This window comes from Amphiura filiformis, chromosome 2 (genome assembly GCF_039555335.1).
Source record: "Amphiura filiformis chromosome 2, Afil_fr2py, whole genome shotgun sequence".
In the NCBI taxonomy this organism is placed as follows: Eukaryota; Metazoa; Echinodermata; class Ophiuroidea; order Amphilepidida; family Amphiuridae; genus Amphiura; species Amphiura filiformis.
In genome coordinates, this window is record NC_092629.1 from 716,969 (window position 1) to 741,398 (window position 24,430).

The following is a 24,430-nucleotide window of genomic DNA, read 5'->3' on the forward strand; positions in this document are numbered from 1 at the left end:
TAGTCTTGAAATGGCGTAGTGCTGAGTTGGGCTCTTGGCTAACTGGCTGAGAACTCACCTTTTCTTAGTCTTGAAATGGCGTGAGTGCTGAGTTGGGCTCTTGGCTAACTGGCTGAGAACTCACCTTTTCTTAGTCTTGAAATGGCGTAGTGCTGAGTTGGGCTCTTGGCTGACTGGCTGAGAACTCACATTTTCTTTGTCTTCAATTGGCATAGTGCTGAATTGGGCTCTTGGCTGACTGGCTGAGAACTCACATTTTCTTTGTCTTCAATTGGTGTAGTGCTGAGTTGGGCTCTTGGCTAACTGGCTGAGAACTCACCTTTTCTTAGTCTTGAATTGTCGTAGTGCTGAGTTGGGCTCTTGGCTAACTGGCTGAGAACTCACCTTTTCTTAGTCTTGAATTGTCGTAGTGCTGAGTTGGGCTCTTGGCTAACCTGGCTGCATATGATGCTCCCTGTGATGTCAGCTTCATTGAGGGATTCTTGCGGGACAGGAGTGGTTGTAGTCATCTCACTAGGTGGCTCTCTTGCTGTAGATGGCTCCATGGTTGTATTCGTCTCACTAGGTGGTTCTATTGCTGTAGATGGCTCTGTGGTATCATCTTTATTGTTTGCTGATTTTTCTGTGTCTTTTATTGATGTCTCCTGCATAAATCCAAGTTTGAGGTATTTATAGGGAAAACACACATATTTCTAGGCCTGGCCTAGGCAGAATTTGAAATGCTTCATAGGCCAACATGTTGATTGGGCTATTCCAGTTCATTATACCATGCCTGTAACTAGGAAGCCATTTATTTGGCATATTTCCTGTGAATCACACATTTTTCTAGCCCTGGCCTAGATATTGATTGATCTGGCTATAGAGGCCGTCAGCGTGACGTCATATGTCGCAATCTTGTGGGTACATGCTGCGATAGTTGTTCGATCGCAATTGCGTGATGATACATGGCAAGCTGCGCCCTGCACGTAGTGTCCAACGCATGAACACGTGTATCATTTGTACCCACAAGATGGCGAAAGGCTGACGGCCTCTATTCCAGATGAAATTCATACATCTCTAAGGAAGACATGACTGTAAAATCTCCCACAAAGAGGTGTGTAGATTTCAAATAGAGTCACTCATGCAGATTAGACTAGAGTGGCAAGTTTTTCGTGATTTAAAACACAGAATTCTGTGATTTTCCGTGTGTGGTTTTAAATACTAAATTGTGTGATTTCCGTGATGTAATTTCAATTCCGTGTTCACATTCTGTGATTAAGAATCACATTTCACAAATCAAAATTAAATATAAGCGTATGTTAAGGTTGATTATCTTTGAAGACCGACTTCATTTTCATTATTTTTACCTCACATTCTCATTATTTTTTCTTCATTTTTATTTTTCTCAAGGAAAAACATGTTTTCTGCGAATTTCTGTGTTTTCCGTTTTATTTTTCTTAAATTCAGTGGATTTGTCCTTTTTTTCCGTGGTACGGAAAACTTGCCACTATAATTTAGATAACCCTTCTTTTATTGCATTTTCCTTGAATTGAGATGTGATGCGGATACCCGTTTATTCAGAGGATAACGTCCAGATCCAGAACAAATAAACCTGGACTAAACTTGAATTTGAACCCCATTTGAAATTTCCACAGCGTGTGAGGGAGATTAAGGTCACGTCGATATATCTTGGACAGTGGGTGTGTGGATATCAACTGGAATAGCCCATTTTGTTAAAGGTGTATACACCTCAAACAAGTCATTTATCAAATGATATAAAGCAGCTGACAGTGTTCATCCATATCAAAAGGATGCACTTGTCAGCTGTTACATGTGTCTCTTTTTACATAAGGAATACCAGATTCATCTAAAGTGGAGGTCATTTCAAAGCATCCCCAAGTCACATAGGAATACAGAGACCATTCATAAACCATGTGAAACCCAATCATACAGCGCAGTAGTCCAGACACCATTATCAATTTCTGTGTTTGACCAATGTGAATGATGGAAAACCAATTTAGGTGGATATGCTTTTACGATTAGAGGTTGATGACTGCGCATCAGTTGTTTTGAGGGTATTGTGAAATATCTAAACAGTAAACATTGTGCTTGGGGACCGAGGAATATCCAGATATTCCAAGGTCCAAAGCACAATGTTTAGATATTTCACAATGCCCGAAAAATAACTGATGCAAAGTCATTAACCTCATTCATAACCGTTACTTTTCACCTTTTTTATTCAATTTACGTCACATTTTCTTCATTTAAATTTGAAAACAAGACACAATTTTAATTGTATCTTTTAGTTTTTTCCTGTAAAAAATCGAGTAGCCGAGTCAGGAAATACAACTAGCGACAAATCACACGCGATGTCCAAATACGGGCGGCCAGCGTCTCGTAATTTGTTCAATGCATAACATGTCACACGACGCGTCATTGTAAAGCGTACTTTTTTTAGCTACGTCATGAGACGCGGGTCATTATACTTTTTCAATGACCTGCATTTTGCGTTCGCGTTTTAGAAGTTATTATCTGTGATTGGATTAAACATATCGCGTTTATTAATGAGGTTATGAATGGGAGTTCATAACCGAACCCGCTAAAAAACTTATGAATTATTAATTTACCTGGTGTACACTCTTGTCACTTGTTTCATTCGTTCCTGCAGCTGGTTCTTTATGTTCATCAGTGGCTGGTTCCCCTTGTCCATTGTTAGCTGGTTCTGTGTGTTCATCCATGGTGGATTCCACAGATACATCAGCAGCTGGTTCCATGTGTTTGTCTGGTTCCATGTGTTTGTCTGGTTCCATGTGTTTGTCAGTAGCTGGTTCCATGTCTTCATCCGTGGTTGGTTCCATGTCTTCATCTGTGGTTGGCTCCATGTCTTCATCTGTGGTTGGTTCCATGTCTTCATCGACTGGTTCCCTGTGTGTTGTTAGATTACTTGATGATGAGGAAGAAGCACGTATAGTACTAGACGATGTCACACTGCTCTTACCAGAAGAGGCAAACGACTGCATGGGTTTCAATGGTGAACTCATCTGTGGGGAAATGTCAAGTTAAGACTTTTACAAATTCTTCGGTGTATTGCTCATTCTTTATATTTATATTTATTTATAACATTCGGCCGAAGCCAGGCTAAACCCAATAGTGCTCAGAGGCTACTAAAGTCAAGGGATGCCATCCGGATATGATGGGACAGGGATATGAGAAGAGGTTCGTTTTTAGATGCAGGAGGAAAACCGGAGCAAAAACTTGGTGCGTACTTAGTAAATTTGTGTCTAAAACAATCCCTGCACACCGGGCTGCATTTCCCCTTGCTCATAAACCTAATTTGAAATTCACACTCCCTGTGTGGAAGATTAAGGTTGTGTCTTCCATCTGGGGTGTATTGATTTCAACTGGAATAGTCCATTTTGGAGCAGACGACACTGCAAGGGCAACTCCATTTGAAATTCACACTCCCTGTGTGGAAGATTAAGGTTGTGTCTTCCATCTGGGGTGTATTGATTTCAACTGGAATAGTCCATTTTGGAGCAGACGACACTGCAAGGCGACTCCATTTGAAATTCACACTCCCTGTGTGGAAGATTAAGGTTGTGTCTTCCATCTGGGGTGTATTGATTTCAACTGGAATAGTCCATTTTGGAGCAGACGACACTGCAAGGGCGACTCCATTTGAAATTCACACTCCCTGTGTGGAAGATTAAGGTTGTGTCTTCCATCTGGGGTGTATTGATTTCAACTGGAATAGTCCATTTTGCAGCTGAGGACACTTAATGGGTGACTCCATTTGAAATTCACACTCCCTGTGTGGAAGATTAAGGTTGTGTCTTCCATCTGGGGTGTATTGATTTCAACTGGAATAGTCCATTTTGCAGCTGAGGACACTTATGCAGGCGTCACTCTGCAGCCTGGACCCACCCTCCTCAGGTCATCACCTTTCTTCACCTGAGCCAATTATTTGTAACGTCAGGATTTCACCATCACATACTTTACAAAAAGCAAAGGCAAAGCATCACTCTTATCAGCAAATGTGTTAGTCCAGGTTTCACTTTTGTGAACCAACTATCATTGGGGATTTATAGGAAGCATGGCGACAGGTAGTGGATACGATGTCACATCACCAGAAAACACAAATTACTAGTCAAAGCTTCACACCTTTCATGATTTGTAATAGGTAAAGCTTCACCCAATGAAGAACAAAGAACGTCAGGACTTCACTACAACAACAAATAGATCAGGGTCAGGCTTAGGCTTAGGCATCTAATAGATGTCTATATTTGGTGACCTCTGAGGAGGGTGGGTCCAGGATGCAGAGTGATGCTTGCATTAATGGATGACTCCATTTGAAAGACACTCCCTGTGTGGAAGATTAAGATCATGTCTTCCATCTGGGGAGTATGGATTTCAACTGGAATAGCCCATACCTTCCTGTTCTGTGCATCACCTCCCTTCTGTTTATCCGACTCTGTTATCTTAGAAATGTCATTCTCCTTGTCTATCATATCAGAAACATCAGAATCAACTGAAAGCAAAAAACAATGGAAAGCATAAGAATACAATATTACCGGCAAAAATTGCAAAAACTAAATAAATTACTTATTCAATTTTTTCATATTAAAACAAATTATTAAGTTACAAAAATTTCCTGAGTGTAACAAGGCCAGATTATGTAATTATAAATAACATATATCGAGAAATTTAAGGCATGCATTTTCATTGCTCACTAGTGCATCTAACTGAAATGTGGCATATCAAATTCAAAACCTTTTCATTTTAAGGACTTGATGAGACAAAAATATGTTGATGATTAAAAAAGTTGTGTGTTACTGTTTATGAGCTTTATGTGTTACTTTATTAGTTTTTGCCAATTTTCGCTATTTTTGCCAGTTAAAACAAGGCAAAAACTGGCAAAAACTGAACCCTGTTTATTATGTTGTTTTGTACTTACTTGAATCAGTCCAATAGTCGCTGAAATTTTCAAAGCCTTCGCTGTCCCGGCCGGCATTGATATGCAGGGCACGACCCGTCCTCCTAGAACAAGAGCATCAAGTAAGCAAAGATAGTCAGTGAGTTTCTCAAAAATCATAGGTAAAATTGGAAATATGACAGTGACAGACTTGACAGTATGTTTGCAGGCATAGAAAAATGCAGGAACCAGGGTATACAAGCAAGTGTATATGTGTGGGGGCATTTACTGGGGTAATTATGTATCTATTTCATTTGTATTGAATTGTTTTATTTAAATCTTACCTTCCAATTCCCTCTCTGTAAAGTGGATTGATCCATTGCTCCTTTACTTGATCAAAAGCCTAAATCAATCAAAATGGAGAAAAATGAAATCTATACATGAGTCATTGTTATTGAGAGCTGCAGGTGTGATGGAAAGCATGAACATGGTCCCTTTCATTTGTGTTACACCTACAGGCTACGGTACACAAAAAGGCAACATTTACCATATGGCTACGTTAACCGTAGGGGAAATTACAGTGTAGTAGGAAATGCAAGAAAGGTTGTATTTTCTTTTTACTAGTCGGGACCATTGATATGCCCAATGCAGCACAGCTGGGCACATGGATGCTTGATCCAGCATGCACCCAGGCTTTTTTTTTACCCCATGGATTTACCCCAAGGCATGAAAACAGGTCTTGGAAAAAACACTGAAAACTATGTTTTTTACCTTTTTCTGTGAATTTGATTCAAAAATAGGCTGAAAAACACTAAAAACAATTACAAAAAAACACTGAAATCAGCTAAAACGCTGAAAATTTTCATGCCTGTATAAGACCAGTTGCTAGAGATGTCTAGCCACACTCACAGACACAGGCAATAAAGCTAGAGATCTTGCATTCAAAATATAGTTGGATTTGCTCAAGCATGACATGCCATGTAAAGCAATGGAAGTTCACAAGTAATAAGGAGTTTCATCAGGAAGTTGCGATTTGGCACACAGTAAGGATGGATCAACATAATTCTATCCTGTTACAAAATTATGAGGAAATAAACACACACTTTTCAGCAGTGTGGCGCACGAGAGCAAAAGAGGGGGGTCCTGGCAAAATTTCCAGAGGCTATTAGCGCAAAAACGACATGGACAATCAAGTTGCCGTTTTCAGTGAATTCATTGTGACCAAAATGGAACACTTTGATGGAGTAATATCAAATTCTGAAGGGGTCACCTGCCAACCCCTGGGTGAGTTGGCATGGAATGACTCAAACACAACCAATCACGACGATCGATATAATTAGCTTCAAAAAATGTTGCTAAAATTGCACTTCAACAAAATTTTAGACTGTTCAAAATAGGCAAATTTTACTCAAAAGATACACTTGACTCATCAAAATATTAACTTTCCTCCCAATTTCAACATTAAATAATATCCGCATACTTGCCAACATTGAAAACCTAGAAAACAGAGTCCATGGCGAACGGAGGGCGCAGAACGCCTGCAGTATCGCAGCTGATGGCCGGGGGTGCAGGGGCCCGCTTAAGGGCCCCTGCTGGGGTCCAGGTGGGGGGTTGAGGGGGTGAAGCCCCCCAAAGCTAGATGGTTTCTACACTGTAAAAACCCTTATAAGCCCCTTACAGAAGACACATTTTATAGAAAAAAAAAACAATAAAGAACAAGGTGAAACTGAAGCCTTAAGCTTTTATACCCTTCAGCTTGCATTTGAAGAGGGATTTAGACTCCATATCTAGCATCAATTTCAACACATATTTGATGACTACAACCTTTGAAAAAATGAAAAAACATTCTGGGACCTGCTTTCATAAGTTTGAAAAATATGCTACCTTCACACAGAAAATGTGCTTTTAAAAATGCAGTTTCCTATACTTTTGTACATAACGATATTCGTTGAAGTGATTTTTTTGGCTTTATAACAAGGCCTACATGACTGATAGGACATTGATATGATGCACAATACAAAGGTAAATTTTTTTTTTTTTTTTGGCAACTTTGGAGAACCTCTAGACCTATTCTGAAGGTTTGCATTTGAGGAGGGATTTATACTCCATATCTAGCAACAATTTCAACACATATTTGATGACTAAAAATGTTAAAAAAAACATTCTGGGACCTGATTAAAGAGTTTAACTTCACTACACTATTTTTCACTCACCTGGAACGTTTTCACTAGTTCGACTAGCGTCTTCAGCAGATGGTGATGCTGTGATGGTATCTTGTCTACGATCGGGATAACCTTCACTGATGACGTCATAGGATGTTACGATCGTAGACAAGATACCATCACAGCATCACCATTTGCTGAAGACGCTAGTCGAACTAGTGAAAACGTTCCAGGTGAGCTAAAAATAGTGTAGTGTTGAAGTTAAACTCCTTAATCATTTTATCTACCACTACGTATGAATATCCACTCGTATATTCTGGGACCTGTTTTATAATTTTGAAAAATATGCTTCCTTCACACAGAAAATGTGCTTTTAAAAATGCAGTTTCCTATACTTTTTTATATTCATGGAAGCAATTTTTTGGCTTTATAACAAGGCCTATGTGACTGATAGGACACTGATATGATGCACAATACAAAGGGGAAAATTCAGGGGAAAATTACATTTAAAAAAAAATTCTAAGTTTTTGGTGACTTTGGAGAACCACTAGACGTATATACGCGTATTCTGAAGTGCTGGGATCATTCACAGTTAATTGGAAAAAAAAATTGGTTTTCCAAATCTCTGGCTGCCATTGCGTCACAGAGTAAATTCCTGGAGAGGGCTCAACTCATTAGCATGAGGCGCATTGATATGTAAATAGCGATAGCGTATTGTTATTCAAATTTGTGCCCTGGCTTATTGCGGGCGGTAGTCATGTTATCCATGCCAAATTGATAAGTGAATACGTATAATCACCTTTCTTTATTAACTATAAGCTGGTATATTTCGTATACCGTTTCGTTATAAAAAGAAAGGCCAAATATTAAATATATCAAGTGTATACACTTTGAGATTTATAAATTATATGCCTTTTTATCGTCTGAAGTGCGAAGCTCCAGTGACTGAAGCTCCAGTGACTGAAACTACAGCTAAAGCTAGTTGGTGGCAACGCGTGGCCGCACCCGGCTGCATCATAGAATCCTATCCCAATATAAATATGGAATTTTATCGAATACATTTGAAGCAAACACGGTTCGTCTGCATTTAAAAGACATGTTAAATTCACAATTGAGTGAGTGTACACAGTGTCATCCAGCTATGTCAAAGCAACAATGGATCTTAAAAGGACATTGATTTATTCGATTTCCGGAACACGCAGACTGTGACCAATCAGAAGTTGGTTCATTTTAATGGCACTATGATGTGAAATTCTTTACAATACATACATTTAAAAATACTTATTCACTCCGGAAGCCAAGTACCAATATGTCTGATAATTGCAGATTGATAATTATTATCATGCAAGGAAACAAATAGAAACATTCATTCAAAATGGCGCCAAACTGGAAGGTCAGATGTGATGTCAAATATTTTCTATACTTCAAATTCTACATGTATTTCATACCTTAGTAACCTTACACCTGTCACACATTTCCTTCGTATTACTGACAGCAAGTCATTATTTAATTTTGACATTACTATTGCAAACAGTCATTTCCAAATTAATTTAGTAGACTTTCTTTGAAAAACATATCACGATGCCTGATAGGTAATGCCTGTCCACCATTTCATTAAACCGGATCGTTTTCGAGTGTTTTGTGCCCAGATGTATTGGGGGCGCGCTATACTCTCATTGAACAGACAAAGTTCATAAAAATAACGGCGTCAGTATGCCAACTTGATCATGGGGTCAAATATGAATTATTCATAATGGTTCATAACAGATCGATAACTGGCCTCATTTTCTAGAAAGCAAACCAACAGGATTTGTCATTCGTTTGCGTGCTTGATAGAACAACCGTGAATTTAGTGTCACCCTTGATTGCGTGTTTACATGGTTGGCAACTACCAGACAATAGAGGGCAATATTAAAAATATATTAAAATTATTATTGGCCAGCCAGCAGCGGTCGGTAAATATTAGGTAATTATACTAATTTCATTGAAATAAATCGTAAGATCTGAACTTGAACATGTTGAAAAGTTATTAAATACATGAATAAGTAAGCCTACGAAGTTACGTTCATGACGTTAAAGTTGTTTTTTTTAAACTTCCGTAGTCCGGGTACGCGCTGGTGAATTGCGATCGCGTAGAAGTGACAAGGTCGCCTACTACGCGCCGCGCCGAAGACCAATGGGTCAGCCGGCTTGTTGTCAAGTGCATTGATCAGCCAATCAGCATGATTGTTTATTGCTTTTGCGTTTACGCTCGTGTACGCGATACGCACAGGCACAACCACGGAAGTTTAAAAACAACAACTTTACAAGTCAGCCGGCTTGATGAGAAATTCGCCATCTTGAATAAATGCAGAATTGCGTCACGCAGTAAACCGATGTCAAACGCGCTTGAAAATGCATGATATGTACGCTAGCGTAAATTACCGTCAAAATGAGCTTACATCAAGCGTTTGTGCTACGTGAAAACTTCGGAGCACGTCAAAAATAGCTATAAAACATGAATTTTGGAACAAAATAAAGCTTGTTCGATGGAATAAAAGGAATCTGTACAGTTCAAAACATGTTTTTAAACCTTGTTGCGAAAGTTTAACACGTTTAATATGATAAATTTGTAGACTATAATTAGTCAGTACGAGGAGTAGTGCTGTCGTCGGCACCGTTTTTTAATGTCGACATGTAGATAATTCGTATACCGACGTCAATCAACATAAAAATATTTTTGGCCAGAAAAGCAAGTTCAAATAGGCCCAAAATGACTTGTTATTCAAGGTTGGAAACCAGAGAAATACTGCTACTCAAAAAAAAAAAAAATGCCAATTTTTTACAAAGTTGGATACAGTTGTATATTTTAATTACTTTTGCTTAGTTCTATTGAACAGCTAGCAATGCATACTAATTTAATGTGTCCCTGACTGTTCAATAGAAGCAAAGGTAATCAAAATATACAAATATATCAACTTTGTAAAAAAAATTGCGTTTTTTTTTTAGTAGCAGTATTTCTCTGGTTTCCAACCTTGATTTATTTTGGGCCTAACTTGCTTTTCTGGCCAAAAATATTTTTTGAAAATTAAAATTTTTTTGTTACAAATACACGTTTTTTTTAGAATTTTTTTGATGTCGACATGTCGGAGTGCGATGCCGATGTCGACATTATGTCGACATAAGGCATGCCGACGACGGCAGTAATGGGATGATCTGTATGCAGAAAGCTATAGCTAAAATAATAGTTTCTCGATCATGCGAGCTCAATAGGCACGCAATGACAATCATGATCGAGAAACTATTATTTTAGCTATAGCGCAACATAATTTCAATTAGAGCTTGTACGAAACCATACAAGCAAGGCTCCAGTAGCTCTTAAGGGGGTACTACACTCATCGAAAAATGTGTGTCTATTTTTGCATTTTTCTCAAAAACTAATAACACAGTGCAGTGGTAACAAAAGTTATGTATACACTATACATGTAGGGGCAAGGAATCCAATTACTACACTGGAATTTCAGTGACCCAAGTCAAGCGGTTTGTTATTTATGATAAGAAATAAGGTACCGTAGATTGGGGTGAATAGGGACAGTTTTGGCACTCTCTAGATTGTAGTTTTTTTCCTGTAGCCCCATGAGCCAAACTTTGAGGGCATATTATGTCCACCCATGATGCCTTTAATTCACCATTATAAAAAATTGAATATATGTGGGGGGTATATATTTTTTTAATTACATTTTGGTGTCCCTATTGACCCCGACTTGGGTCAATAGGGACAACACTGGTTTTGATAAGGAAAGTACAACTTTGAAGGAGTGTACTTGCATTTTTACCCCACATGGAGGGAAAAGGGACACCAAGTGAGTTTTAAAAAACAATAGAAACATGTCAAGGTAATTCATACCATCATAACTGATTAAAATCTGATTTCTTGACAACGTTGATCAGGCTCATCAGTACAAGAAGAGGAGGGGTAGGGTGTGGTGGGTAAGGATGGCTAGGGTAGGGTTCTGGGTGGTAGGGAAGTAGGTGGGTAAGGTAGGGTGTTGGGGTAGTGGGATCAGGGTGGTGGAGTATAAGAAAAGGTATCATGGTGGTCGAGTTAGTGGATAGGATGGTGGTGGTGGAGCAGTGGATAGGGTGGTGGGGTAGGGGATAGGGTGGTGGGGTAGATGGGTGGTGTAGGATGGTGGAGTGCTGGGGTAGGGTGTGGGGTAGTGAGTTTTGGCAGTGGCATGATGGTATTAGGGGTGGATGAGGGTGGTAGCCTGGGTAGGGTGGTGTGGTAGTGGGGTAGGGCAGTGGGGGTAGTAGGTTTAATGAGGCTAGTGGGGTCAGGGTGGAACAGGGTAGGGTGAGGGTGGTAGTGTAGGGTGTGGTGGGGTAAGGGTGGTTGTGGCAAGGGTGTCCCTATTCACCCTGTATCATTAGGTGACTTTTACCTGAAAAATATTCAAAAAATTGTTATAAAAATTCCTGTCAGAATTATCATCTTTTAGAGAAAGTTGTAAGACCTACATAACAGGCTAGGTCCTGGTGAATTTCCAGCTTATTTTCTAAAATAGTGGCCGTGGGAGCAGGAAAGTTTATTACTTTTGACCACCCCATTTTTTAGAACTTTTTTTAGATAATTTTATTTTGGACACCCTGTATCCTAAATTTATTCTTTAACATCTGCTGAACCATTTTCTAAACACTGTTTGATTGTTCTTTCAATATGTGGAAAAAAAAAAAAAAAAAAAAAAAAAAAAAGTGTTTTAACCAAATGTGAAAAAATGAGATTTCAAAAACTTGTCTCATTTTTGTCCCTATTCACCCCTGCGAGGCTGCGTCCCTATTCACCCCAATCTACGGTACTGCTAGCATGCACCTCGTTTCCTATCATATACACTGAACCGCTTGTCTTGAGTCACTGAAATTTCAGTGTAGTAATTGGATCCCTTGCCCCAATAATAATTAATATACATAACTTTTGTTACCAGTGACAGTGTGTTATTTTTTGAGAAAAATTCAAAAATAGTCACAAATTAACCACAGGGGTGTAGTACCCAGGGGTAGCATTAAGGCCCGAAAGTCGGGGGTTGTTTTCCACTCCCGAGCTTGCAGAAAATCCAAATACATGGTGAAAATTAAATCTCGGGGGTGAAAAATATATGATATAGCTGCATGTTTGTTTGTCATAATATTAATTACACGGGTTGTTGTAAGCTTTGTAAGCTTATAAAACGCATGAAAGCTTATAAAAAGCATAAAAGTCATGAAAATTGAAATGACAGTCATGAATGAAAGTTTAACGCGGCTGTGTACTCTAGCCATTGTTTCTTTCTCAAAATTGAGTTTTTATGATATGTTTGTACCTTGTTATGTTTTTTATAAATACAAGGAATGAAAATCCAGATTTGTAAACTCCAACTGCAATATTTTAAGAATTTTATTTCACTATTCCACTCGTGTTTGAAATTGAAAAGGAAAGAAAATCTTTGTTGTACCAGCAAGGTACACGCACGCAACAACTCATCGCGTTGCGTATCGCGCAATTTGTTAACGCACAAATACGCGACGCATACGCGACGCTTATCTGCATCGCCGGCGCATCTTATGGAAACACCACGGAAGCACTGATTTCACAAAAACCTAGTGGTCAAATGGCTCCGCTTTTAGCTGATAAAATGTGGGTTTTTTCAAGTTCTTTCCCCGATTTAGATATCAAGTTATGAATGGATTTCGCTCAAACTTCTCAAGGGGCTGTGGATTTACCCGATGTTCACGTAATATAAGTTTCAAAAAGCGAAAACTGTCGCATTCTCCTGTGAGATTCGATGAAAGTGCAAAATGTGACCACTTTAAACTTCAACGGCCATTATTTCAATGTTCATTTTCTCGGTAAAATGACGATTTAGGTACACGATAACTCAATAAATACAGCATCTATAGGTAAGCAAATATGATCATCGTAAAAGCATGATCGACTCAAAAACAGTTTTCTCATTTTTTTATATTTTGGTCTATTTCCGATTTTGGGCATCATTTTGTGCAAATAGGCGTTTTGAATTTTAAAAGTTCATTTTGATGCCTTATATGGTCAATATCTCAAAAATAAAGGCCAATATCAAAAAAATAAAAAAACGTTTTTGGAATGGAGCCTCAAGATTGAGCTAAAAACAAAATAAAATATTTTGGAAAGAGTGTTTTTTGTTATGATGTACCTAACAAATATTGCCAAAAACTCACTTTTTGTGATTTTCTTCAAAATTGTTGTTTTTACCCCAAATCTGTATTTATATTAAGATTTATTGATGTCTTGCCTTCATAAAATGTATACTTTTATATGTTTTATGCTGAATAATTACAAAGTTATTGCACTTTTACTACATGCATGTCTGAGAGTACACAGCCACCTTAAGTTAGTCCGAATAATCAGACCCAGAACAAATTATTAATTTCTGACATTATCGTGTACTGGGTCTGAACTGTTTTCATTCGAAATCTTGATGGCAAATTGGACAATAGAAGCACATGGTGCTACTTCACAGTTTTTTAATCCCCTATTCATGTTGCGCGAAATCACTGATTTAAGCTAGCTTCAGACTCCGTGTATTGTACGTACAATATTGTATGTAACATATCTACGTTATTTAATCTATTGCCATTCTATTTCCAGTAATGTTTGTTCTAATCGAATGTTTGATGACGAAAAATCGATAATATGTTACATGTAATATCTAGTAGAAATATATTATCGATTTTACGTCATCAAACATTACTGGAAATAGAATGGCAATAGATTAAACAACGTAGATATGTTGCATACAATATTGTACGTACAATAAAAAGTCTGAATACTGCTTTAGTCTCTATTGTGGACCATCCTTTTGATACTTGAGTATTTGGACAAGCGGAACAGGTTTTAGGTATGCTAGGTGAATTTAAATTTGCCATCAAACTGCATCATTTTATATATCAAATTAAAGCCCTTGAGTAAACAAAGCCAAAACTGAAAAACATTTTTTCATAGCACTTTCCGTAGCAAAGTTACATCTTGTCAAAGTAGTCATAGGCTGTATAAGGGTGTAGTTGCAAACAGCTTAGGGTACCAGCTTATTTGATGCAGCTTGTTGGTCTGAGTAATTTGACACCAATTTTATTGAAATCGGCCAAAAATTGAGACAGTGCCGGCCAAATAACGACACACAAGGGGGGGGCGGATTTGACCTTTATTTTCTAGTTTTAAGGGAATTTTATCACATTAAGGATTATGTAATGCATTTTTGGTATTTACTATATGGCCATGCGTTTTGAACTGAACACCCAAAAAGGGTGGTGGTGTCACACTTTTCACCATGATCGTTTTGTTTTTTGAGCATATCTCTGAAAGTAAAGAAGCTATGGCAATAAATTTGGTACCATATGAAAGCTAATTTATTAATGATAAACTATGGAAAGTTACATGAAGATATCTTGAACAGAAGCAGAATGGCATTCAATCCAATGACCCAAGTCAGGGGTGGTGGAGGCAGCGGCTCATGAGGAAGCGGCTCACTATACACAAACTCAATGGGAAATTTCATTTTTGGTGCCTTGCAGTGCAAAAATGTTGAAATTTTCTTTAAAAACTAGTGTATATCAATAAATTTGGTATCAAAAGAAAGCTGACATTGTTATCTGAACTTTTATTCTGTAAAATAGTTGAAACAATAAACTGCCTTGAGCTAATGATAGGGGTATGTGCTTTGAACTCGACATCTAAAATGGGCGAGTGGCATCACATTTGTCACTGTGGTCATTGTTTTTTTTTAACGTATCATTGGAATAAAAATAGATTTGATAGTAAATTTGGTATCAAATGACAGCTAAAACACCAATTATTAATTATGGAAAGGTGTCAATAAGATATCTTGAACATCTTTAGAATGGGACTCAATCCAATTGGCCAAGGTAGGGGTGGTGGAGGTAGCGGGGCACTCTGCACAAAACTGTAAGTCAAGTTTTCATTTTGGGAGCCTCTTAGTCGGTGTGCAAATATGTTGCTATTTTCCTTAAAAATGAGTGTTTATCAATAAATTTGGTATCAAAAGAAAGCTGACATTATTATCTGCACTTTTATCTTGTACAAAGTTAAAATAGTCAGCTGCTTTAGGGTATATGATAGGCCACTGTTCTCCAAGACAATAAGAAAAATTTATTCTATTTCGGTCACTTTTTGAATGGCTGTATCATTTTACGAAAGTGATAACCCCCATACATTTATATATTGCAGGAAAGCCCTTACTCTGATCTATTAGAAAATGACATAAAATAAGATGCAGGGGTAACACAGAAATGCTAGTGACATCATACCCCTATATCACTGTCAATTGATGTTTTGTCTCCTTCACATAAATGTAGCATTAGAACCTTACATCTGACAGTGTTTCTGAGTCTCTTGTTGGATTCCTTGTTCAATTTCCTTTCAGAAAATGTATACTTTTATCATGCTGGGGGGTATGGTTTGAAAAATATGGGCATTTGAAGGTGAAAGAGTGTCGCAAATTTCAAAAATCAGTGTGTGACGAAAAGTCGGCGAGGTTAAAACACATGGCCATATAGTTTTAGGTCCAGGAAGGTCATTTATGCACTTTGTATCAAATGAAACTTTTACGTGTCCTTAAAATTAACGTTTTTGGGCAAAATTAGGCTGTGAGGGCGCTTTACCCTTTAGTGACCCCTTTCGCAGCCATTTTTTATTTTTAAGTTAATCATACTAGAGATAATCATTAATCATCCATATTCTGAAATTTTCAGTCATTTGTCACATTTGGTGTGACCGTGGCGCTAATTTTTAATACAGGGTAGGGTGCATCTATAGCCCCCATAGTTTTTATTATTTTTGTCCATAGCCTTAACATGTTCCACTTGTCCCAAAACTAATCCCTACCAAATTTTATTTAATTCGAAGTTTGTCTTATGGGGCCACCACAGGCTTGAAGTCCGAAAATGGGCTTGTCCATTGAAACGTGTAGTAAAGTGAACTTTGCACTCTAAAAACACACTAATATCCTATATAATGCATGCAATGTATAAAATGTAAAGAAGAGGGCCATATGAAACTTAACTTTGATACTCTGCTGTGGGATTTGTTTCTTGGATATTCAGATGAGGGTCAAAGGTCAACAGAGTTCAATGTCAACAAAGGTCAAAGGTCAACCAAATAAGGTCAAAGGTCAACAATAAACATATTAAATGACATTCAGAGCAAAGTAATACTGCATGTTGTGTAAATCATTGGTCTTCTTTTTTTATCACTCCTTCCAATAAGATCTTGATCAGGGATTCCCCCAATTACCACACCATTCCTCCAGGAATGCTTATAAATATTTCATGAGCCTACTTCACATGGGAAACCCCTCTATCAAAATAGATTCCATACTTGGAAGTTGGAATTTCCACTCAACATTATATTACATTTTGTACTCCATCAGTCTGCAATAACTTTCAGTTCCAACATGGATCTTCCCAAGGTTGATAGGATGACTACACCTGATAGTAAAAAACCTTCCACTCCAATGCAAACTGCTGAGAAAACAGCCTCATCTTGCACACCTAAACCTACCCCAGTGACTCGTAAAACTGCAACAATATTTGGACTTGGCAGGGGTATTACAACAGCAGATTCCAATATAACGGGGTCCCGTCTCCCAACATGTGAGCAGGTGCTTCGGTGTTTGATTTTCCACCAACAGGAAAAAGGCTTCTCGCACCGCACTAAGTGGGCATGTGCACAAATTGTGCTAGCAAAAGTGGCTCCATTCTATGCGAAAGCAAGCATTCCCATGATAACTGAAAATTCAGCATATAGAAAAATGATCAAGCTCCTGGATGATAATGCTAAGATAAGGGCCATTCCTATTTCACGCCGTGAAAGTGCAGCTACCAAAGCCACACTTGAACAGATGCAAGTAAATCTTTCCAAGACATTCCAATTATGGCCACCTAATGCCGACAAGTTGATAAAAGATCAAGAAGATAGAGACTTCTTACAATCAATGAAGACTGACAGAAAAGCAACATTTGGTTGCTTTGATCGGCAATTAGATGAACAAAGACAGCGCGCAGAAGCACGTGCTCTATCCGAGTCCAAAAGACGCGAAAAAGTGCAAAAGGATATGGACGAAGCTTCAACTAGCTACCCAAGACAGCTCTTGTTTTACCAGCAGTGAGGATGACAGTAGCGGAACTGATGAATGCGCAGCTTCATCTAGTTGTGCCGACGCTTCTAGACGTCATCGTCGTCGCTTTACATGAACTTCAGTTGTCATACCACCTGATATACTTCAGTCACCAAAACTTGTGTCATTAGCAACAAGAATAAAGATGACTCCAACCCAGCAGGCAGCGCTTTACTGAAGTACTCATCACAGAATCTGGTGGAGATGCATCAAAAGTAATGACTTCATATTCCACTGCTGACAGAGCACGTCGAGAAGTAGGAGAGAAAATTGCAACTGAATACAAAGAACAGTGGCTCCCTCCAACAATGGCATCTCTTCACTGGGACTCAAAGCTTATGGTCACGTGTCATATGGTGGGGCACATTTGCGTTACAAACACTGATTTTGATCATTTGTCTTCATTTTCACTTAAATTGATGCATGTCTAAAACTATACATCTCACACCAACAAAACTATACATTTTTGGAAAGCTAATGTTCCAAGGAATCCAACAATGCAAAATTGATGTTGGTATACAGGGTGTGTAAGAAAATATATAGAGTGATATCATGAAAAAAAAAAATTTTACTAGAAAATTGATAATTTATTGCATTTGCTACTGATATGGAATACCTCTAATGTAATCTAATTTTGTGGCAGGCAACACTATGAGCTTTAATAAAATGTATACTTTTACTATGTTATGATTGGCCAAAGTGGTGATACAGGGTGTGAAAATGTACGCAACTTTACGCACCAAATGTTGATTACATTTTTGAAAATATTTTCTTTAGAGTGTATCCTACATTTATTTTAACTGCATATTTGGATTCCCTGGTTAAAATGCTTTCCAAAAATGTATACTTTTCCTATCTTAGGGTGTATAATTCTCAAGTAACATCAATTTAAAGCTAAAACGAATGTTGTGACTGAAAATCTTGGCATTTGTGTGTAGTGAATAGGGAAAAATTGTGGGTCTTGTGACTTGCGGTTCTCAGTGAGTACTTGAAAACATGAAATAGATCAAACTAATAGTTGAATATGAATAATGAATGAACAAGCTTTGATTTGAGATATGATTTGCATGTATAGCACAGAATTTGGCAATGATCAAATTTAAAATTCAAAAAGATATCATGTTTCCACAACATTTCTCATAGAGATTGCACATACTCCTCTACCGCTTATCCTCTACCGCTTATCCTCCAGGTTTATCCTCGTTAACATTTTAATATTTTTCACTAATTAAACAAATGATAATTTCAAATTGTGAAACATATTTGAAAAGTAGAATAATCAAGCTGTATAATGAGCCCAAACTTTATGCAATTGGACAAAGAATAGCTCTGTACCAACAAGTTAAATCTGGAAGAGGAGAGAAAAATGTAACGCCTCCCACTATTTTGGGGTCCCACCATATAACACATGACCTTATGCGTTCTCTGACAAACCAAAATGTTACTGAAGAGAGACTAATTGTAGCAGTTGGCAATACCAATGAAATCAAGATCTTGGGTGTGCCATCGTACAAGCCCGGCACTGATCGCAAATCAGGTGACATCATATCTGGATTGACAATGGACTTGCTTGGCTCATGGCATTGTACAAATTCCATCGTGAATATGGTATTTGATACTACAGCGTCAAATACCGCCACCTTTCAGCAGCTTGTGAAAATCCAAGAGAGCATGGAACAGGCACTCTTGTGGTCAGGTTGCAGACACCACGTTGGTGAAGTTATTCTCACACAAGTTTTCAATGACCTGTGAATTGAGGTATCAAGATCGCCGGAAGTCACCTTATTCACAAGATTTCGCAAGAACTTTGAGCTGCTCCCACATGGAGGTAATCAGCCGCTTGCACAATTGAATGTTGCCAATCTCAGCGAGCCAGGGTTAAGCATGATAGAAGAGTGGAGAAGTGAAGCACTGCAAATCCTGAAAACACAGAAGGACCTGAAGAGAGATGATTATCTTGAGTTTGTCGAGCTGTGCATCCTCTTCTTAGAAAGCGATGATGCAGTAATGTCAGCTAAATTCAAGCAACCTGGGGCTCTCCACAAAGCCAGGTGGATGGCAAAGCTACTTTACTCAATAAAGATCTGTTTGCTTGAAGCCCAGATTTCACAGCTGCCACAAGGAACCATAACAACCGCCCATCAAGTGCCGAAAGTGAGAGAATTTGTTATCTTTGCCACTCTGATCTACAGTTCTTGGTGGTTGACCTGCACTTCAGCTGCTGATGCCCCATGGCATGACCTCAATCTGTTTCACAAGTTGCTCATGTATGAGACTGTGAATCCAGCCATTTCTTTAAGTGCAATTAAAGCTTTGAAGCGTCACCTATGGCACTTGACAGGAGAGATGGTGCCCCTTGCACTGTTTAGTGATATAGTGCCCACAGATGAGCGACATACACTCGCTGATAAACTCCTTGCAGTTAAACCTGCAGTAGACATCTTGGCACCTAAGAAGCGGATTGGATTAGCCTTTGGAAAGCCTGAGTTTCCAACCAACATCACCGCTGCAACATCTCTTGGAGACTTGGTCAATGAGGACTCATGGTTCACTATCCACATCCTGCAAATAAACACTGACTTTCTCACTGAAGATGTTGATACATGGTCAAATTTGCCAGCATATCAAGAATCCTTTGCCAACATTAGAGCCATCAATGTTATCAACGACTGTGCAGAACGCGGTGTAAAGCTTAGTGCGGACTTCTTGGATGCAGCAAGAACGGAAAAGCACTACCAAAATACACTACAAGTTGTTGAACTAAGCCGCAAGAACAAACCAAATCTCCGAAAGCGCAAATCTAACACTGATGATTAAAACCAGACTCCTCAAGAAGCAATGAACTTCTTAATGAATGTAATGGTGAGTGCTGAAAATAGCATTTTAGTATTGTAAAACTCTTTTACAAAAAGCAGCTATTACTTGATACAGCAATCAAGACTGCAAACATACTCTGCCATATATGCAAATGCTTTGGAAATGGTCTAACATATCTTTAAAAATTGATGCTTAGCAGTATTGAGAATACAGCAGCTATTAGAAACCACACAAAGTATATGTATCAAAATAGCTGCCTTATGAAATTGTGGTATAGCTTATCATAAATGTTCCGATGGCCGGTGGCCCCATAGGACAAGGTCCGATTTCGATGAAATTTTGTGTGAGGTATTTATTTTGATAGTGGAACACATTTATGCTATGGACAAAAATCAGGGTTAACATTTTAAAAATAGGGGGGCTATAGATGCACCCTAATACAGGGGTAACCTGCCCATAGCAATATACAGGGGTCAACGAACTTTGTATCACATGTAAGTCAATGGAAGCGTCTCTACACATTTTCAAATGGTTACCACGCACAAGTGAAATAAGGTTGAGAGTTCAAATTTGGACAGATGCTGTTATTTATCAGTAACTTTGATTTGATAATAAAAAATTATAAAATTTTAGTAGGGGGGATACGTAACGGCTATTATGTTGAACAGCGCCCTCACATCCGAAATTAGCTCTTAAACTTGCATCAAAACATACGATTTGTGTAAAAATTGCATAAATATATCCAGGGACCCAAAATCATGTAAATAGTCATTAGAATCCAACAAACAGCAAAGAAAATGCCCATAATTGTCAAAATAGTGAAAAACAGGGGGGGTCCCAAGAAATCCCCCTTGTGCGTAGTTTTTTGGCCCGCACTGTCTCATTTTTCAACCGATTTTTTTTAAAAAGGTGTCAAAATGCTCAGAAGGATTAGCTGCTTCAATTCAGCTAGTACCCTAAGCTTTTTCCAACATCACCCCTTTTTTTGGGCTGTACAGCCTATCACTAGTCAAAGATCGACTTTCATCAAAAAGTTTCAGCTAGCAAAATTCCCAAAAACGGCATTTCGGGGGTGTTTCTAGATCTTAGTCTCATTATGACAGCAGCTTTTTTAATGGAAATGCTATCCAAATCCCTCTAAAATTCCATGTGCGGGTAACTTATCACCATAAAAAATCATATATTTGGGTCAAGTGAAGTATAGAAAACATATTTATGTAGGTTTCTTTCTTCGGGCACTTGCTTTTACATTTCTATGTAAAAATGCATTGCCATTGACATTGTCGGCGAATTTGACTGACTAGCGAGTGTTAACTAAGGTTTGCCTGGGTTACCTATAGTCCGAATAATCAGACCCAAAACAAAATTTCTGACATGATCCTGTTCTGGGTCTGAACTGTTTCCATATGAAATCTTGATGGCAAATTGGACAATAGAAGCACATGGTTCTACGTGACAGCTTTTTAATCCCTATTCATGTTACATGAATCACGCTATTGTGGACCATCCTTCTGATACTTGAGTGTTTGGACAAGCGGAACGGTGTTTTGTCTACCTCTCTGTTTGTAAACAAACCAGGAGGTCGAAATCGTCCTCCTCGCCGAATACGAAAGTCAGCGTAATAGTACGGCACTGGGTTACCTACAGGTTTGACAGGCCCCTTTGTCTACCTCTCTGTTTGTAAACAAACGAGGAGGTCGAAATCGTCCTCCTCGCCGAATACGAAAGTCAGCGTAATAGTACGGCACTGAATGAAAGTTAACATTGCATTGTACATTGTATGAATCTGATTGTTTTTAAAACTTAATTTTAAGCTTACCGACATGACCGAACGACTCTGATCTCTGTCAACATTAATAACAAGCTGTTAGTAACCCTTATATCACTGTATATCTACTTCTTTTGATTTAAAAATACAATTCGATTACATTTGTGTCTGTTGATGAAGCCATGTGTTCAAGCAGGTCTGTTTATTCGCTAAAATTATGACCTTTTCTCTCGTCTAAGTTCCAGCGATCAAAATCTCCAATCAACCGCCATTGTTTTGAAGAGATTTTATAGCCTCGTACAATGCATAATTAAATATACGCCTAAATAACACATTTTTAAAATATATTTTGGATCAATTTCTGATCAAATGAATAAAAATTGTAATATTAATTTTATTATCATATATAAAATATTTAGTTGATAAGTAGATTTAGAAAAAAAAAAATGGGTATTAGAAAGTTTTCCTGAACAAGGTCTTGTACTTAATACGCCCAATTAATACACCCAAACTACTGTCCAATTTTACCTTTGATTTTTAAAGTGGTATTTGAATGGCTGAAAGCAACTTTGTCTTTTGGGCGGAATTTTGGTGTTTTTGCTGTATGTTGTCAAATTTCATATGGCAACACTTATAATGTTGATAATTCCGCGAAAGTCTCAGGAACTCAAAACATGATTCTGATGAAATGCAAAATGATTGGAATTTGACCAAACCGACCAAATAAAGGATTCTCGAGTAATATAATTTTTACTGCACTGTAACTTATTTCTGCAGTTTCCCGTAAGATCTGAACTTGAACATGTTGCAAATGTTGAAAAGTTATTAAATACTGTCTTGAATAACTTTATAATATAAGTAAGCTTACGAGTCGAAGAATACGTTCGATCATGACGTTAAAGTTGTTTTTTTAAAACTTCCGTGGTCCGGGTACGCGCTGGTGAATTGCGATCGCGTAGAAGTGACAAGGCCGCCTACTACGCGCCGCGCCGAAGACCAATAAATGGGTCAGCCGGCTTGTTGTCAAGTGCATTGACATATCAGCCAATCAGCGTGATTGTTTATTGCTTTTGCGTTTTACGCTCGTGTACGCGATACGCACAGGCACGACCACGGAAGTTTTAAAAAAAAACCTTTACAAACATGACAAATCATGAAATTTAAACTCGGTCTCAGATCTTAAAAAAGTCATGAAGTGTATGATTCGGGGGGTGTACAGTCCGGGTGTACAGTATGATTTGCCGACTGAAGTTTTTTGTAATTTGTTGACCCAATTTTTTTTTAGCCAGGACGGTGCTCAGAAATCTAAAAAGTGGGGGAGGGGAGGGGGGTAGGAGTCAAAAAATTTTTCAAATTAATTTTTTTAACACGTAACTAAGTACTATATACCATTAACAGTAGGTCTATTTAAGGCCAAGTAAAATAAAATACAAGTTTCTCGTCCCCCGCCTCCTTTTACGCCGCCTCTCCTTTTATTTACTATTTATATTCAAAAAAAAAAAAAAAAAAAAAATCGATTTTTTTTTTTTTTTTTTTTTTAAACTGTTTTTTCCAACCCTTGCACAACTCACCCCAAACCTTACTACATGTATACAAACCCACCCAAGCCAAACTAGCCAAACACCCTTGCCCTAACCCCAAAAGGAAATTAAGCGTGAAACCGATTTCACCCCAAAATCGGACCTATAGATATTTAGCTTTTATGCATGATTAATAAAGTTTTAATTACTTTATTTAGCCTCACCTCGTCAAAATGTCAATTTTTTATGGCTAATTATAGCATAGATATTTAAAATCTATGATTATAGGAAGGAAAAACCTTTCACACAATTTTGGAAATTCAAAAAAAAATCCAAAATTCTAAAAAAACCAAAAACACATTCAAGTGCAAAAGCCTCTTCCTTCGGTAAGAATTTTTCTCTTCGTGCAACACCTCTTGCAGGTTAGAAATTTGATAAATAGGCCCATGCATGCATTTTGTATATGATGACCTATTTATCAAATTTTTAACAAGCAATAAAAAAGCTGTTGCATGTAAGAACAAAATTCTTACCAAGAAGAAAAAAGCTCTTATACTCAAACGCATTTTTTTGTTTTTTCCAGAATCCCGGAAAAAAATTTAAATTTCCAAAATTATGTGAAAGGTTTCTCTTTTATTTTGTTAGCAATAAAAAATAACAATTTCGATGAATTGAAGCAAAATAAAGTAATTAAAACGTTAACACATTCATGCATTTTAAAACTTTAAATCATAAATGATTAAATATAGGTCCGATTTTCAGGTAAAATCAATTTCTCGCGTAATTCCCTTTTGGGGGTAAGGCAAGGGCAAGGGTTTTGGATTAGGTTAAAGGTTAGTTGGGCTTGGGTGGGTGCATATTATTTGGGGGTGAATTAGAGTTTGTGAAAGGGTAGGAAAACATTTTTTTAAATGTTTAAAAATTAAAAAATTAAATGTTCAGTATCGGTTTCGGTATTGATTTCAAACTGATATAAACCAGGAAATTGGGTATATCGAATATGCCTATTGTCAAGTTGAACAAATGTACATTTTCACTGTTTCTGAATTTTGAAACATGCTTAGCATGTGGACTAAAACTGATAC

General features: G+C 37.8%; 2 protein-coding genes across 2 annotated transcripts in view; one reads left to right on the forward strand and one right to left on the reverse strand.

Annotated features, from left to right (window-relative positions):
- The window catches only part of LOC140172208 (uncharacterized), a 54,588-nt gene extending 32,495 nt beyond the window's left edge, over positions 1-22,093 (reverse strand). Inside the window, 7 exon segments of the mRNA XM_072195525.1 lie at positions 385-644; positions 2,607-2,764; positions 2,801-3,020; positions 4,410-4,507; positions 4,934-5,016; positions 5,236-5,294; positions 21,986-22,093. Coding sequence (XP_072051626.1) covers positions 385-644; positions 2,607-2,764; positions 2,801-3,020; positions 4,410-4,507; positions 4,934-5,016; positions 5,236-5,294; positions 21,986-22,009 — 902 coding nt within the window. The 5' untranslated portion in view covers positions 22,010-22,093.
- A 370-nt stretch (positions 22,094-22,463) lies between these two features.
- Positions 22,464-24,430, forward strand: part of LOC140145418 (HAUS augmin-like complex subunit 3) — a 37,177-nt gene continuing 35,210 nt past the window's right edge. The window contains exon 1 of the mRNA XM_072167141.1: positions 22,464-22,608. The gene's annotated coding sequence lies outside the window, so the exon portion shown is untranslated. The remainder of the gene's footprint in view (positions 22,609-24,430) is intronic.